We start from the raw sequence: 17,567 nt of genomic DNA on the forward strand, positions 1-17,567 counted from the left end.
GAGCTTTACTTGAGTCTCTTTTTTACATATAACCCTTTGTGGTGTAGCACCCTTTTGTTTAGGATGCTTCCACAGGTAACCATCCCTCAAAAAGTAACCATATGCTTTCCTGCGTATCCTCTTGAATTCTTGTTCAGACCAATCATCCTGTTTTGTTAGAGTACTCAAGTACCTTCCAATAGAAAGCCAATCACCTTCATAAAGATCTTTCAAGAACAATTCAAGTGAATTAGTCATGCAGACATTGTTACCTTTGACATGAGAGATAGAATAGAATTTTGTGCCTACATCATCTCCCTCATCAATCATTTGTGACTCATCTTCATACCTTGCCCTTGATAGCATATCTGCCACTGTATTGTCTTTACCTTCAATGTGCTTAAACTCGGGATTTAAGGACTTAATGTAGGCAATCCACCGCAACATAGCAATGTCTGGTGTTGAGCAGCTTGTAATCATCCCAAGAAGTGGTAGACAATCTGTTTCTACAACCACACATGCACCAATTAGGTACTCTTTTCCACTTTTCAAGGCTGTAACCATACCCCATAACTCTCTCTTTATCTGTGGATAGTTTCTTTGGCGAGCACTTAGTACCTTTGCTCCAAATCTTACCACATACCTGTGTCCTTCTTTGTCATCTTGCCCTATTGCCCATCCAATCCCTGTAGGGCTGGTATCTACTGTCACAATCACTGGACTTTGACACTCATAGTCTACCTTTCTCAAAGTCGTTGCTGACTGGAGTAACTCCTTTAGCTTTTTCATGGATTTTACATGTGCTTCTGTCCATTTAAACTTTTGATTCTTTCTAAGCAGCTTATAAAGAGGATCAGCTACATGCGCATAATGTGGAATCCAAATAACATAGAAGACACATGCTCCCAGAAACCTTCTAACCTCAATGATGCTAGTGCATGTTTCTTTCATTCTTTGGATGGCATCTACCTTTGATGGACAAGGTTTCCTACCATATGGCCCGCACATGTGCCCCACAATGAGCACTTCTTTGACACCAAACATAGACTTTTTCCCTGACAATGTAAGATTCACTTCTTCCAACCTAGACAAAATTCTATCACAATCATTTATGTGATTTACCACAAACCTGCGACATCCCTTGAGATCCAAAGCTTCATCTTTGTCACTTTCTTCACATCCTTTTATAGGCAAATCATCAATGAAAGGCATTGTGATTTGAGGAATAAAGTCATGTAAGACCTTATTCATCCCATTCATCATATGTGCAACCGAGTTGGTTGCTCCCTGTGGCAAGGTACACATCCTTACCAAACCCAAAGGTGTCCTCATGGTTGTCAAGTCTCTGCTTTCGATTGCAAGTTGAAATTGATCATACCCTGAGTAGAGATCCTCCATTGAGTAGATTGCTCTCCCTGCAAACGCCTCTGCAAATTCATCCACAATTGGACCTGTACCTACATTTCTAATTGTCACCTTGTTCACTGGTTGCATATCTTGGATGAAGCGTAGAGAACCATTCTTCTTTGGAACTGTGAACCACCTGTTTGAGTATGGAGCACAAGAAGGCTCCAAGATTCCCATTTTGATTTTCTCATTCAGTAGCTCTACTAACTTTCGCAAATGAGCCTTTGGAACCGGAATAGGCCGCAGATTCCAAGGCACATGAGGTATTGTGAAAATTACCATAGGAGCTACAATATAAGGATCCACACATCCTATCTCATGTGGCTCAAATGCAAAAGCCTTACCATGCTTTGAAAGCATTTCTTTGAAGCACTTTGTCTCCTCCTGTGTTAGAAACTCCTCGCAACCAATCTGCAACTCTTGAAAGGACTCCTTTGTGAAGGTATGCCCGATCTTTTTAGGATTCCGCAAACTTGGTTGTAAAGAAGCCTGTTCAATCTTTTCTCTGTTGTTGGGTGGTAAGGGTGAAGCTACTGGTTTCACCTTCTTTGCTACACTCTTGTATTTAGTTTCAACATGGACTTCTGGGCCTACTGTTTGGCTTTCTTTAAAGGCTTCTATTACTTGATACATTTCCATAGAGCAAACTTCCACAACTTCATTTTCAAGATGCAAACTAGACCTCATTATAGCATCAAGCTCACCCATAGTATCTACAAAAGAAACTTGTTCACACAAACCCAAAACATTTTCAGTAGGCTCTAGCAACCCACTCTATTTCATGCCTATTTGTACATTATGCACATATTGCTTCTCATATCTCTTCAAATCTTTAAGTTTTGTAAAACATACTGATCCATTCCTTGTTACCAAGGAGCTCATCGAGAAAGTTTCACCTATTTTTGGTTCAAGCGAGACCCTTTTTCTTTCTGTACCACTGCAATCCCGCTTTACAATGGTACTTGGCCAAAACCCATCATTTCTCTATGATCATGAAACTCTTTGCTTACCTTTGGTAGAGGATGTTCTCTGAGGTTGTCACGATTTCTTTCATGGTTTACACAGACTGTGAGAAATTGGACAGCACGTTTACCATCTTTGCTACGTATCCTAGCATATGCTGAACCATCGTCCCTTACCTTTGTTTCCATTCGAACTCCCACACTGTAGGGCTGTCCAAGGATGAGATGATATGAAGATGTATCCTGTACAAAGAAGTTTTGGTCAATCTTTACATCACCTATTGTTACCTTCACACCTGGACATGCTGCATACAATTCACCGGATGAATTGTTTGCCACTTTTACCATCCAGCCATGATATGTGTCCATCGGCCATTTGCACTTGTTGTAGAGACTTTTTGACATTATGTTTATTTTTGAACCATGGTCAATCAAGGCAACAAATGGCTCTTCAAGATCACCTACCTTGACCAAAGTTTCTGTAGTAGCCCTTGCCCAATGACTTCGTGAATAGTAACTCTTAGGAATATCTTCAACTTCTTCATCATCATTTGAGAAATACACTTGCTTCACTCTCCCACTAGATTGGTAGCATCCTACCACAGCTCCATCATTCTCCTTATTTTGCAGTTGCATCCCTTGTGTCTTTGAGGTTTCCCCTTCAGCCTGTGGACGAGAAACTTCAGCAAGGGTTTGCCTCTTTCTCTTGATGATGTCAATGATCTCCTCATGGAATTCACGCTTTGCAATGCCAAGAACTTCTCCCAGAGTAAACCCAATCTTGCTATTCAAGATCCTTTCCTCCAAGACTTTCTTTAAATCTGTAGCAACCTTAATATCAGATTGTAGTTTATAAGTTGGGCCTTTTGTCTTACCTTTCGTTGGCTCTTTCTTCTTTCCTGTTGTAGACTCCTCCATGAGTACTTCAGGTGGAGATGCTCCTTGTGTTGAGGGTGTTTGAGAAGGCATTGAGTCGCTTCTTCCCCCACTTCTAGAAGCTCTTTTTGATGGTCCTTCATCATCATTCTCACGTCTGCGCTTCTCTTCTACAATTGCCTCATTTTGTTGGCATTTTGTAATGTAGGCATGCACTGACAATGAGTCCACTGGATCATTCCATCCTGTTTCTAGACGTATGCAATCACCTGCTTCATGTAGAATCTCTTTTGTAAGCTTTCCCTTTTTAGCTAATTGCATGACATTTGGCCAAATTTGACCATGATGGTCACTCACCTCTTCATCACAAAAATGTTCAATTTTTACTCCATAAGTAGCTGCCTCAAGTGAAGAGGTGGCATGCTTGGTTGCCATATCTTCAACTAAGGTTTGCATTCCCCCCTTCCCAAAGTTAGTTCTTAAGGGTAGACCTGTCTCTCTTAAGTGGATTTTACCATCCTTAAAAAAGACAACATCTTTTGACAAAGCATCACTAAAATCATCACAATCCCTTCTTACATGGTTTGTACTATCACACCAAATACATCTATTAACAAACCCTTCTTTGGGCTGTTATCTTTGCCTAGGAAGTGACCCTGATGGTTGGCCTTTTTCTTCAAGCTTTGCAAACTTCACCTTCAAGTCACGCATTCCCTTCACAAGCTTATCTAGCATGGACTCATCAAACTTAGGAGCGATAAAAGTAAGCTTTACCATTTTGTCAGAAGTTGAGGTGGAAGGACTTGTAGTGTTTACTACCATCTTGTCCCTTCTTCTTTGTCGTTTGGCAAGCAGTGAGACAGCACCTTCAACCTCATTCCAGTCGGTCTTTAGTCCTTGCTCAGCATCTTTATCTTCAAGAAGAAGCTCCAAATTTTCTTGAAACTCTTTACCTGCAGCTTGTAAGAAAAGATCTGTCTTTTTTGCATCTAGTGTGGCCCTTTCTGTCCTAGTGAGTTGTGCATAGCGCCGCTCAAATTCCCTAAGTAGCTTTGTTATTGATAGTCCTTGCTTTGGCTTGACTACCCATTCTAAGAATGTCCTTTTGGTCACTCTCTCAGAGTCCTCCATGAAATATTCCTCCTTTAAAGCTACTTTGAGTTCTTCCCAATTTCTCCCATGCCCATCTTTAATTGCCCTAACATGCTCCCTAATTTCTGGAGCAACAACTAGCTCAAAGCTTTGAATCATCTCACCTTTTGACACGCGATGCAGCTCCATCTCCTTCACATACTCGCGTAAGTACTTGGTTACATCTTTGCCATTGAACTGATCCATTCTGTTGACGACCGCTTGTATGGCCTTCGTTGCTGAAATCTCCCTTCTTTCAGTAGCATGTTGTCGTTGCATGAACATTGCAAATGCTTGAAACATTTGCATTGTTGCTGGGTCAAAATGCATACCCTGTTGCTCAACATGATCACCCATGGTTACCCACAAACTCTCACCCTAGCAGTTTCGCGTCGGGTTCACCAAAAATATGTCGAGGAATTTGCGGTCTTGCCAGGAAAGCACCGGGCTTATGGCTATGAGAGTTTGTGAGAGAACTCAACAAAAACTATATGAAGGAGTTAAACCATAGATGCCATGAAGACTAGGGTTTGGAAAGAAGTGCAATCAAAGAAGACTCACTCTTTCTCTCTTGCATTCACACACACAAAGAAAGAACGCAAAAGAGAATGTCAAAACAATATGAAGATGAAAACATCAAGGCTATGGTCATATCGTATCATGGGTAATATGAAAGGGTTAATGGATGAGTTAATGACATTCAATCTTGGCTGACCAAATAGGCTACGAATTGTTCTTTGGAATTGTAGTTTTGAGCTTACCATAATATATATATTTTGTCTAGTGATTGGGATTAATTGTGTGTACAAATCCTCTTGGTTCATAGCAAGATAACTACGCTTACATCAAAAGAAAAATTATAGTTTATGAGAGGTAGTATGATGGGATCCGGTGATAGAAGTATTTCATTAAGCCTTTCTGGGCCAAAGAGAAACACTATACGTTGTTGAAAGTGTATTTTTTGGCTAATCCATACGTTAATTCTAATAGATCGTACAGAGTGAAAGCGATAGAAATGATCATCATGTGGGTTATTCATCTAGGATAGTATGTGAGAAATGTAGATATGAGAGAAGTGAAGAGATGAGAAGTTTCCCTCCCAAGCCCTATTCTTGCCCGTAGGCAATAAGGATACTGCGGGGAGAGATGTACCTGTAGCAAAGAGAACCTAGAGAGGATGAATGAATGGGAGAGATTGGTTTGGTTAAGGAGATGAGATTAGATACATATATATAAGTTGGATTAGAGATGAAAATGAAAACAACAAGAAATCAAGAAAACATCAATGTAGAACACATCTTACTTGAAACCCTTCGGCACCATTATTGATGGAGAGAGAAGAAGAGTGGATAATTCCACTTTGATTGATACGCCAAGTACAACACCTTCTTTGATTAGAGTTGATCCTCCAAGGATGGCGTACAAGAATGGCTAGTTTTCCTCTAGGAGAAAGTGTAGGCTTGGGCTTATGTTAATGGGGCTAAGTACAATTAGGCATTACTACTCACTCCCTCAAGAATTCCTCTCATCAATGGCTTGAATGCTTGAGTTCCTTCCAAGGAAGAAGAGGTCCCTTTTTATAGGTGAAGGAAACCCACAAGGGTTTACACAAGAAGAGAGGAGCCAGTGTGAACAGGAATTGGAAAAGTTGGAAATGAGCTATCCCTGCATGATGTGGGCAGACTGGGGTCCAGTATTTTGATCATATCTCCTCAACCGTAGCTCCAAATAAAAAAATAAAAATATGGGCAGAAACTTCAGCTCATTAGCTACGATTTTTATTTTAAAATCATTCTCCAATTCGGATTGGAACCTTGTGTAAAAAATTCATCAAAATAGGATCCATTTATGGCAACAAAAGTCTTCATGTGGTCTCCTTAGCCTTGACTTTCATTTAATTCCCAAGGACACCTCATGCCATATGAAAGCATGACATTTCTCCTTGACAAAGTTTTGTAACCATGCTTGCAATAATGCATTAAAATAAGTGTATCTTTGAAATCATGCCACCTAGTGTCCCACTAGGATTTGATTCTCTCCTAGTAGCTATTTAAAAAGAAATATAAGAAAAGTATAAAAAATACATATATATATATATTGGAGTTTACCCTATATATAGGATCTAGCTAGGGTGTGAGATGATAATGAAATAGTAGAAATAAAGAGTCAATGCTTTTTGCCCCAAGTTAAAGAGGCGGAGCTATTGACACTTTTCCCATAGTATTTTTTGATGGTAAAGTAAGAATACATTACCCTTGAGATAAATAATAAGATGAGATAGAAAGCTTATTTTTATACTTACATATGCATATGTACATTATAGGAAATATAATTATGTATCTAAAAAGTTACAAGATATCTCTTGTAGCATGTGTTCCCACTATGTACATGTCACAGCACGACAGCGCATTGAGAGAGACAGATCAAAGAAGTTGATTTGGTTATCTCAAATAGAGTATATTGACAACGTTTCAATATGGAGAAGGGAAAGGCATTGAGTGTTCCATTGCCACCATATGTGAAACTTAGCAAACAAGATTGTCCTGTGTCTGAGGAAGGACGGGCTGAAATGGATAAGATTCCATATGCGTCTGCAATGGGTAGTTTGATGTATGCAATGATTGGTACTCGCCCAGACATTGCATTTGCAGTGGGAGTAGTAAGTCGATACATGTCAAACCCAGGCAAGAAACATTGGGAGGTAGTGAAAGGAATATTGAGATACCTGAAAGATACAAAGAGTATGCGTATATGCTATGGGAGTCAGGAGCTAAGTGTAAAGGGTTTTACAGACTCAGATTATGCAGGTGACTTAGACAACCGAAGGTCTACGTCAGGGCATGTCTTTACATTGGATGGTGGAGCAGTATCATGGCGTTCTAGATTACAAGATTGTGTTACTCAGTCTACTACAGAGGCTGAATATGTTGTAGCATCAAAGGCATGCAAAGAATCAATTTGGCTTAATCGACTAGTAACAGATTTGGGAATCAAAGAAGAGATGCCTGTGTTATATTGTGATAGTCAAAGTGCTATACAATTGGCTCGCAATCCAGTTTATCACTCAAAGACAAAGCATGTGGATGTGAAGTATCATTTCATCAGGGAAATGCTCGAGGATAAGCAACTTCAGCTTGTCAAAGTTCACACCACAGAAAATCCTGCTGATCTACTTACAAAAGGACTTCCCTTATAGAGCTTTGCGCATTTTCGCAAGCAGTTAGGTGTAGGGTAGTACATCACTTCTCTACATCTCTTGTATATTAGCTTGTATAGTAGCTTCTCTCACACTTAAAGTACCACATTGGACTTTAAGTGGGAGGTTGTTGGGGTATAAAGCCCAATGTGGTCGCCCAGGTAAGTGGGCGGGCCGCCAGTTATGTACACATATTCTTTTGTAAAAACCTAATAAGAACTCACTATGCTCTACACATTACAGTAGAGCGAGTTCACCATATCGTCGTGCTCTTCTTCTCGCACTCTCTCTCGCGTCGTACTTCCGCTCGTACTCCTTCATCCGATCACCAAGAGAGCATTAAGCCGTTTATCAATCAAGCAGATTTGAAGTGTTGAAAGGCTAGATCAATAGAGATCCTTCAAGAGTATGATTGCTCTTTACTATATCCTAAAGGTTGGTACAATTCTTGGATTCTCTTTAAGGGAAGTACACGATTCATTGTATAGTACAATGTGGAGTCATGTAGAAATGAGGGATCCTTCTCTCTAATGTGAGCGTACCAGTTAACTCTACACACAGTTCTGCTTTTTCACAAGCAGAACTACACTAATGGAAGAATTTTTATGCCAACAATGGGTATCTACTAGACAAGGGGAGAGCATGTGTACCCATGGACTTATACATTAGGTTCCAAATTCTATTTGAGTGTCACAACAGTTCAAGTGCAAGCCATTGTGGTATTAGAAAGATATATGCACTAGTCAAAAGGAAATTAGTGTAGTGGGGTAATCGGTATTTTACTCTAGTGGTGGTTCAAAATGTAGATATTTCTCTAGGGTTATGGCTCTTTCTGAGGGAAGATGCTAGCTTTTTTACGTTTGTCCCTTTTTTCAAATTTTTCTTTACTGGCCAGGTTTACATAAGGACGTACACGAGTACCTGATAAATTTCCCAAAGTGTCAAGTGACAAAAGTTGAGCATCTCAAGGTAGCAAGCTCTTACATCCATTAGAGATCCCCAATGAAAAATGGGAAAGCATCTCTATGGACTTTATTTATGGTCTACCTATGACAACTTATGGGCATGACTTTATTTGGGTAGTAGTAGGCGGATTGACCAAGATGTATAGATTTATTCTGACAAGCCTAGTCTCCTTTCGAAGAGAGAATGGGTATTTTTGAAGGTTCTGGAGCATTCAAAAAAGTTAAAAACTGGCCCTATACCTAAACTTTCACCTAAGTATTATGGTTAATTCTTAACAAAATCGATGAGCATGCTCACAAAGTAGATTTGTTAGCACATTAACAAGTTCATTCTATGTTTCATGTCATACGTTTACATAAGCAGTTAGGACATGCAGATGATGTTGTTGATTCGGATATTTTGGTTGACATAATTTAGCCAGTCGCTCAACCTCATGAGCCATAAAATATTGTGGATCATCAAAGTTTACGAACATGAAATCATGTTCACCACAACAAGTTCTCATCAAGTGAAAGACATGAGGAAGTTGCCACTTGGGAAAACATTAGTGTACTTAAGATTACTTTTGTTTTCTATGTTTTCAAAGATGAAAACTCTTCTCCAAGGGTAGAGTAGTGTCATGACAAAGGTCTTAAACAAAGCTAAGATGGGCAAGGCTCAGTGGCATGGCCACACACAAGACGACATGCACAGGGACTCTCCTTAGACCAAGGGCTATATATATAGGGAGGGATCGGCAAGGAGGATTGTTGGTCATCACCTCAGAGGCCTTTAGCCTTTCATAAAAGCTCCCCAATGTCACTAAAATAGTCTTCTTTAGTTAAGGGTGGTAGCCAAGGATGCAGGCTACTAACAGAAAAGATTTTGGGGGCATACATTGCTTCTGCTAACAAAAAATATTTTGGGGCCACACATTGCTTTTGCTAATAAAAAAGATTTTGGGGCCATACATTGCGTCTACTACTAGCTAACTGTGAAGTAGGACATACAGGTTCCTTCTTAACATTATAGCTAGATCATATTGTCCTCATTGTTGGCAAGTAGGTTGTTCTATTGACATTGCCTTCCTTTGTTTCTTGTTTGGTTTTGTGATGGTAGCAATAACAAGGACAACCTATATTTTATGATTTTGGTGTCATTTGAACTCTTGCCCTCTCACCTCCCTTTCTTCTATTTGCTTTTATCCATGCCCTTTTCATATACTTGCTCATAAACACGTGTACTTTTGGCCCACTCTCCTGTCTATCTCAATGTCCATTCTCCCGACTTTCTTTTTGATGTTTTGGAGTAGTAGTACAACACCTTTGGTGTCTTTTCATTTACACACACACACAAACACCCTCAACACACTCACACAAAGATGGGCTCTGTTGATTGTTCTTTCTAAGCATTTGAATTGCTTAGAGAGGTCTACATGACATAAGTGGAGATACAACATAGATAGGTCCCAATACAACGGTCCACGTTTTGTGAAATAACGCATGTGTGTCGGCAAAGAAGGGTGCCATCATTCCTAACCCTCTTCCCTTGATCCGCTCCACTTCACTTCTTGCATTCAGGTTGAGCCAAGAACTGTTGCTAGATGCTCTCCAAAAAAAAACATGCATACTATCGCAAATCCATTTTGGTCAATAAGCCATTGCAATTTAATCGAAGAAGGTATGAGATCCCGGTGCTCTTTTTTGATTATATCGCAATGGCCATGCGAGCTACAGCATCGCGCTTTCGCCTTCTCCAACGCGCGACATCTCACAATGGCCCGTTCCAGTCCTGTCGCTTCAGTAGTGGGTCTGGTTATGTAAAGGTACCATTTCTGTCGGAACAGGTTCTTGTATCGTCTTTTGGTTTTTCGTACTGCTAAGTAAAGCTTTCAACAGAAAACTGAAGGACACAATCTTGGCTGCAAGCACATCTTCAGTCTAATGCACAGCATGTAGGGCACGGGCATGTGCAGAGCTTGACAGTGAATGCTAGACTCGATTACAACCTCTAACTTTATAGGTCAAGCATGCATTGGCCTCCAGTGTAAGCTTACAGTGATTTGATAAACGAGCACTATGATCGTTGATTCTTGTCATTTCACATTATTGTTAAAATGCAGCAGTATTTGGCATTACATACCTCTTTGGAATGGCTACCGTGCATGTCAGTCACATTTTTGTGAATCACTAGTGACAACCTCGTCCAACCTTTAGGGCCTGTGTTGTGAGATGAGTGTTTGCACAGTTACTTGCTGGGTAGGCTATTGATTGGTTCATATGCCACACAATTGCAATTTGTACTTTGAGGTATGCGCATAGTTGGGCTCACATTATGGGGCCTGAACAAGAGCTGTAGATCAGCTAGACCTAGGAGTCTACTTCAATTTGAAAAAGCTGAAGGAGGGATGGGGGATCACAAGATATGGTGGCAAACACAAAGGAAAACAAAGCGGAATAATTTAGAACACAAGATATGGTGGCAAACACAAAGGAAAACAGAGTGGAATAATTCTAGAGCAATAACTCTAGCTGAACTAATGCAAGGTAACCTAAAAATGTAGGAGAGCCGATATAAAATGAGGGCAATGTCACATATGCTTGCGATGGCAGATCTAAAAGATGACCATGGGATGAAACATGTTTCCTAGTCATGTGGTTGGCAGTAGTCGATTAGTTAACGGACCAAAATGGCCAAACCACGCTTTGACCATTGACGTGATCATAACGTTTTATGAGATCCTCACTATTGAATGGTCCCTCTTGCTTATCTTCTAGCTCTACTAGACACAAGTGTTAACCTAAGGGGTCGAACTAGAATTGGAAGCAATAGAGTCAGGCTCAAATTTTTTATTTGATACTCCTTTTCAATGTGACCTTTATTGTGATAACGGAAACACCTTTGCTCTTTAGCATATAAAGTTTCATAAAGGGAGAGTTAGGTTTTACCCGTACCCTTGTCCTCATCCTTGTCATTACAACTAGAGGTAAAAGCAAATTGAGGAGTTTTGTTTGATGTTACCCCCAATCCATAGTGTTGTATTTGCAGTGCCACCCCCATGGGGGGGTGCATTTTCATGGTCACCGTGCCCCTTTGCTTCTCTCTCTCTCTCTCTCTCTCTCTCTCTCTCTCTCTCTCTCTCTCACCTTTCCTTCTCTTTCCGCTTCCGTTGCCACTCTGGCATGGTATCAGAGCCTAGGTGATGGCTTCCTCCTAGCGTGGCTTTTCCCCCCTCTTGATTGCCTCCTGCTTACGGCAGCGTTTTAATAATGCTGACGGCTGCATTAAAAAAAACAACTGAGCAAGCTGTGTTTTTTTATTATTAAAAACCCCTTACGCTGGCTCATGGGGGTTTTCATGTGGAGATTCGAGGCTATGGCCCTAGGCTCATGCTAAGCCATGGGCAGCCCCTCACCAGGCCCTTCCCCTATGTCGGATGCTTCCTTGCAGTGCCATCGACTGGCTGCAATTTTCCAGCACCATGGCAGTTTTATAGGCATGTGCGTGGCTGCCCCCGCCTCAGGGAGCCTTCACCATGTGTAACGAGACGTGCACCACCTCTTAATAGAAAAGAACAGACTGAACAAACTGAGAGATGTAGACTTCACACGAGACACTGAGTGGCGTAGTTCCACCCTTAGAGTGCATTGGCCCCAAATTGTGGTCTTTTGGTATTTCTTTATATTGCTTCAACAAGGTACAACACCCGTGGGTTTGCTCTGCATCTCTCGTGGGTAGAGTGCCACAGAGAGAGCCCACAACTCATATTTAAAGGCCCTAGCCCCTGAAAGTAGTTTACATGAAAGCAAGAGTTCTAAAAGCTAGTGGTGTACGAAACCTTGCGCCTAGAGGGCTGTCTATACACTGCTGCCACGTCACCACAGCCAACGCAAAATGCAGAGCGTCCGTACAACAACCACGTCATCATCCCTCCAAGCTTTATTGTGTGTGTGAGTGAGGTTCTGCTTTATTTAATGGCCTTAGGCCCCTCGACAAAGGTTGTGCAAGTTAGTCGGGGGTTAGGATTAAAAGTCCTAACCCAATTATTATTTGGGCCACTTGGCCATAATTCTTAAGTTGGGATTTGTTGTGTATCTACTTCTCTTAGGGTTTAGGGCCCTCGGTCAAGATTTGCAGGTTAGCTAGGGTTAGGCTCAGGGAGTCCTCAATTCTGGGCCTTAATTGGCTTGACACGTCAGCAGTTTGTGACATCCCCCCCCTTGAGAGAAGAGTAATCGTCCCCGATTATTTCTGCAAAACAACTCAAGTTAGGTCAAAAATATCGGAGGGTCAATCTCGAGGGTCATTCAATTTTCTCATTCCATATCAGAGCTCTTGATATTCTGGCGCATCAAAATTAGCCATCATAGCCAAACCGCGCTGATCTTAAGAGGGGTGTCTCGATGCACAAGTTACATACCCAGGTAGTCTCACCCAATCAGGAATATTCAGTGGTTGGCAAATCATGATGCAACACAGATGATTATATGTCACGTGCACATCTAACCCTATGTGCATGTGGACAAGCTACTTCATGACAAGGGTTCGGTTAGCTTAGGAAGTGTTCTGGCACCTTTGTGAGTCTGTTCGCAGACCGTGCATGTCCAAACACGTAGAGTAGTTGCATTTCCTCTAGTTGCACATAGCATGATCATCAGATTACATTTAGTACCCATCAGGAGCATTTTACAGTGCATAGAACCCATTTTCCCTATTTTAGCCATTTTTTCACTTATTATTATTAAGTGACTTTGTTGGCAAATTGGGTAGGGCGATTTGGCTAAGGAAATATATAAGAAAGCTAGCGCTAGCACTTTTTGGTAGAAGAGGCAGCAGGAGTCCACCAACTCAAAGTGCACCTTCTTAGCAAGACCAACGTTTTGGCTCTGGACCAGCCTAGCGTTTTTCATCAGATCAGCCAAAGCGTTTTGCAGATAGCAGATCAGCCCTACCGTTTTTGCAGACCACAGATCAGCCTAGCAAATTTGCAATTGCAGATTTACATCAGCGTTTTGCAGATTCCCGGCGATGACAGAACCATCCCTAGTAGTAGCGTTTTCAGTTTTCAGCTCTCAGACTCCGCACCGCAACCCCAAACCTCGCAGATCTCACCTTCCCATAGTAGATCCTCGCCGCATGGTCAGATCAGCCAGCGTTTTGCCACTCGCTATTTGCAGATTTCAGCATCTGCGTTTTGAGTGCATCGTTGTCGTGTCGTCGTCATCGCCATCGTCATCGACATAGAGTCATAATTCAGCAGATAGAAGATTTGCAAATTTCAGTCCCTAGCGTTTTCAGATTTCAGCCCGTCTTGTCGTCGTCATCATCGTCGTCGACATTGTCGGCAAGACCATTGCATTTAGACCATTGTACAAGGATTGTGCAATCAATAGCATAAACCTCTCTCGCCATAGAGAGTGGGGCCCTTGGAGGAGGGTTTGATGTCACAAGGCGGGCACCACGTGCCAATAGAAAAGAATAGACTGAAACAGACTTTTAGCACTTCAATAACAACTGAATGGGGAGAGAGAGACGATACGCGAGATGGAGTGGCGGAATTCCACCCCAGAGAGTATTGGCCCCAAACCTTGGCACCCCTTTCGGTATTTCTTTATATTGCATCATCAAAGTACAAGCCGGTACTCGAGAGTCGAGACTCTGCACCTTCTCCAGGAAGCATGCCAGAGAATGAGTCCTAACCTCATATTTAAAGGCCCTAGGCCCCAAAAGCAAATTACAGTAAAAAGCCTTTAAAACTCAAAAGCTTCTGGTCCAAAAAGCAATGCCAAAAGCTGTCAGCGTAATTTACGGAAATTTGTACAGCTTGCCACGTCATCAGCTAGCGCAATTTTCAGAAATCTTCCTACTGCCCTTAGGGTTAGGGTTAGGGTTTCTGTAGTTTTAGGGTTAGGGTTTCCAAAATTAGGGTTTGCAGGTTTTAGGGTTAGGGTTTCCAGAATTAGGGTTTCCGCAGTTAGGGTTTTTGGCAAAAATTAGGGTTAGGGTTTCTGCTCTCGAGCAACCATGTCATCACTTTGTGACAGTTTAGGCCCCTTGGCCACATTTGTAAGTTGGCTCCATTCTTTAGGCTTTGACACGTCAGCAGTTAGTTACATTTGACAACTTTCTGGTGTCGTATTCTTCTCGCTCGCTCTCTCTCTCAGTCTCAGCACCTTCATTCACAGTGTTTATCCACTTTGTTTGTGATCATTGCACTCTCTCATTAAAGGAACGGAAGGCTCTCCCTTCCATAAGTAAAAGGAACCCTTGAGCACAGTTCGGAGCACTCATCTTGAGCAAAGTTCAACATTCACTTCCGCTGCACCTTACATTATAGATACATGTTACAGAACATAGAAACATATAGTCATCGATGAACACTCCTCCCGTAAATAACCACGAAGGTTCGGGCCATAAGATATTCAACGACTCCCTCATCACTACTCTTGCAAACAACCTAAAAAGTCCGGGCCTGTAAGGTGCAGCAGAAGTGAATGTTGAACTTTTCTCAAGATGAGTGCTCCGAACTGTGCTCAAGGTTCCTTTTACTTAGGGAAGGGAGAGCCTTCCGTTCTTTAATGAGAGAGTGCGAGTGATCACAAACAAAGTGGATGAACACTATAAATGAAGGTGCTGAGACTGAGAGATAGAGAGAGAAGAGAATACGACACCGGAAAGTTGTAAAACCCACCTCCAAGGGCCCCTCTCTTGATGGCAAGAGAGGTATACGCTATTGATTGCAGAAATCTGGTACAAGACATTGATGCAACTCTAAGTGATGCTAAGGCTGAAAACTGAATGCTGCGAAGATGATGGTGACGACGATGAGCCGCTATCTGTTGCGGTGGCTTGACGGCTGAAAACACTGTCTCCTTGCTGTCAAAAACGCTGGATTGGATGATGGATGGATCGCTGATTTTTCCGCTGTTTTACTACTGAAGAAAACGATGTTATGCTGCCGTGTAAAACGGTGAATGCTATTTTTCAAAAACGTTGAAAGCTGTCCTTCAAAAACGCTGAATCTGCTGTTCTTTAGGGATCTTCAGGTTTGCTAGGGCTATGGCTAGGGTGCCCAACCCTCCAGGTCTTCAGTGACTTGACATGTTAGCAGTTTGTGACACCGAGCCGTGAATATAGTACATCTTTTCAATGCCCGAGCCATGAGTATCAAAAAGTTTCCAAAACTATTGAAACTAACATCAAACCCGTAATCAGCAATGTCAAATCGGCACAAAACAAGGTTAAAACAGATAAAATCCATTTCAAACAAATTCTAGATAGTATTCTCAAACAATTTCTCAAGCAAATTTTCAAGCAAATGGTTCTCGTTGCAAATGAGTGGAACTCCAGCTCCATGCTTCCAGTATTACCTGCTGTCTGCAAAAAGCTCCCTAGACGTAATTTTGACCCATGCTGCTAAAACAGGTTCCTCCCGTGCGTGAGCAGGTGGCTAGAACTCCGATTCTATAGGTTATGCCAGTTCAGTCCGCCACGTTTCAGAGCCCGCATGCTGTCTTGAATGGAAAGGGAACTGGTAACCAGGCGATGCATCCAGTTTTTCCACCACCCACGGTACATCTTGGGTATTTCGAGGGTGGAGCTGTGTTCCAGAGTATGGCTGGTTATGCACCTGGAAGTCAGCCGTACATGCCAGGAAGAGTGTTTGGGGTATGCAAGGCATGATGCCAAACCCCATGTATGGTAGTATCGACATGCAACAAGGTTTTCAGTGCAACCAGGGCCAGTTTGGGGTGCCACAGGGTCATTTTGGCATGGCCGGTTTTTCTGGACAGCAGCCAGATATCGCACCTCTGACGCAAAATGTCAATGGCCAAGATGTGCCGATCATACTTACTACAGTGCCCATGTTGCAGACTATTCCTTATGACAATTTGGGGGCAGTGGAAAAGCCGAAAGCTTACAAAGAAGGTGGTGCAGCTGTAAAGTTCAACACTTCCAGTGGCTTCGAGGATAAAGCAAAAGCTCTCACTTTCCTCTAGCAGTTTGATACAGCTTATGCAGGTGGGAATTTTACAGAGGCCTCTAAAGTAAGAAAAGCTACCACTTTCTTAAAGGACAATGCGCTTACATGGTGGACGACACTGCTAATGCAAGTACAGGCACGCGCCACTTGGGTTTACTTCAAGCAAATGTTTACATCTGCTTGGCTGTCAAATGAATTTGAAGCCGACGTCATGACAAATTGGCACCAGCTTACTTCGGCTACATGCAAGAGCTTGCTGGAGTACAATAGGAGGTTTTGTAAAGCGTTACTCTCAGTGACCTCCTACAGATTTGTGCCATTGACAAAGCAGATAGAGAAATACTGTTGTGGGCTGCCTAAAGGGCTTCGTGATTACTGTACTGAGAACAGAGTGGCTACCTTCATTGAGCTTATGGAAGTTACTAACACTGGTCTTGCCTTGTTGAAAGGAGAGGACAGTGGGTTTCCGAGTAACGAGAAAGGAGGGCAACAAAAGAAAAATTCAGCGAAGCAGCCCTTTACGAAAGCGGCTCCTAAAGCGTTCAGGGGCCAGCGAAGTTTAATAAAGGCAAGGGTTCAGCCGAGACTTCTAGAGCGCAGGCAAAGAAGCAGAAAAGGAAGCCTTTTATGCGTAAGACGCCCGAGGAAAAGAAGGGGATGGCTTGTGGCGCATGTGTATTGACTGTCGTACGTTGAATAAGAATCCCATCAAGAATAGGTTTCCTATTCCAAGGATTGATGATATTCTTGACCGCCTAGAGGGTGCGGCGATTTTCAACAGGATCGACCTTAAAAGTGGGTACCATCAGATTCGAATTAGGCCCGAGGATGTGCACAAGACTGCGTTTAGAACGACATTTGGTCTCTACGAGTTTTTAGTGATGCCATTTGGTCTTACGAATGCTCCTGCTACGTTCAATAGGATAATGGATAGGATATTCCGTCCATATCAAAACTTTGTTGGCACATTCTTGGATGACATGATAGTCTACTCGAAGAATGAAGAGGAGCATAGGCATCACTTGACCATTGTGTTTGAAGAGTTGCGCAGGAACAGATTTTTCATCAATGGCAAGAAAAGCGAGTT

At 42.1% G+C, this 17,567-nt stretch overlaps 1 protein-coding gene across 4 annotated transcripts in view; it reads left to right on the forward strand.

Annotated features, from left to right (window-relative positions):
* The first annotated feature begins 10,079 nt into the window (after window positions 1-10,079).
* The window catches only part of LOC147434637 (uncharacterized protein At2g27730, mitochondrial-like), a 51,583-nt gene continuing 44,095 nt past the window's right edge, over window positions 10,080-17,567 (forward strand). Inside the window, exon 1 of one of the 4 annotated variants that reach the window (XM_086491091.1) lies at window positions 10,080-10,321. In XM_086491091.1, the coding sequence (XP_086347217.1) occupies window positions 10,100-10,321 (222 nt within the window). In that variant the 5' untranslated portion in view covers window positions 10,080-10,099. The remainder of the gene's footprint in view (window positions 10,322-17,567) is intronic. The other 3 variants (XM_086491090.1, XM_086491089.1, XM_086491088.1) reach the window with 3 other exon arrangements.

Source organism: Adiantum capillus-veneris, chromosome 19 (assembly GCF_014529385.1).
Source record: "Adiantum capillus-veneris isolate H3 chromosome 19, ASM1452938v2, whole genome shotgun sequence".
Lineage (NCBI taxonomy): Eukaryota > Viridiplantae > Streptophyta > Polypodiopsida > Polypodiales > Pteridaceae > Adiantum > Adiantum capillus-veneris.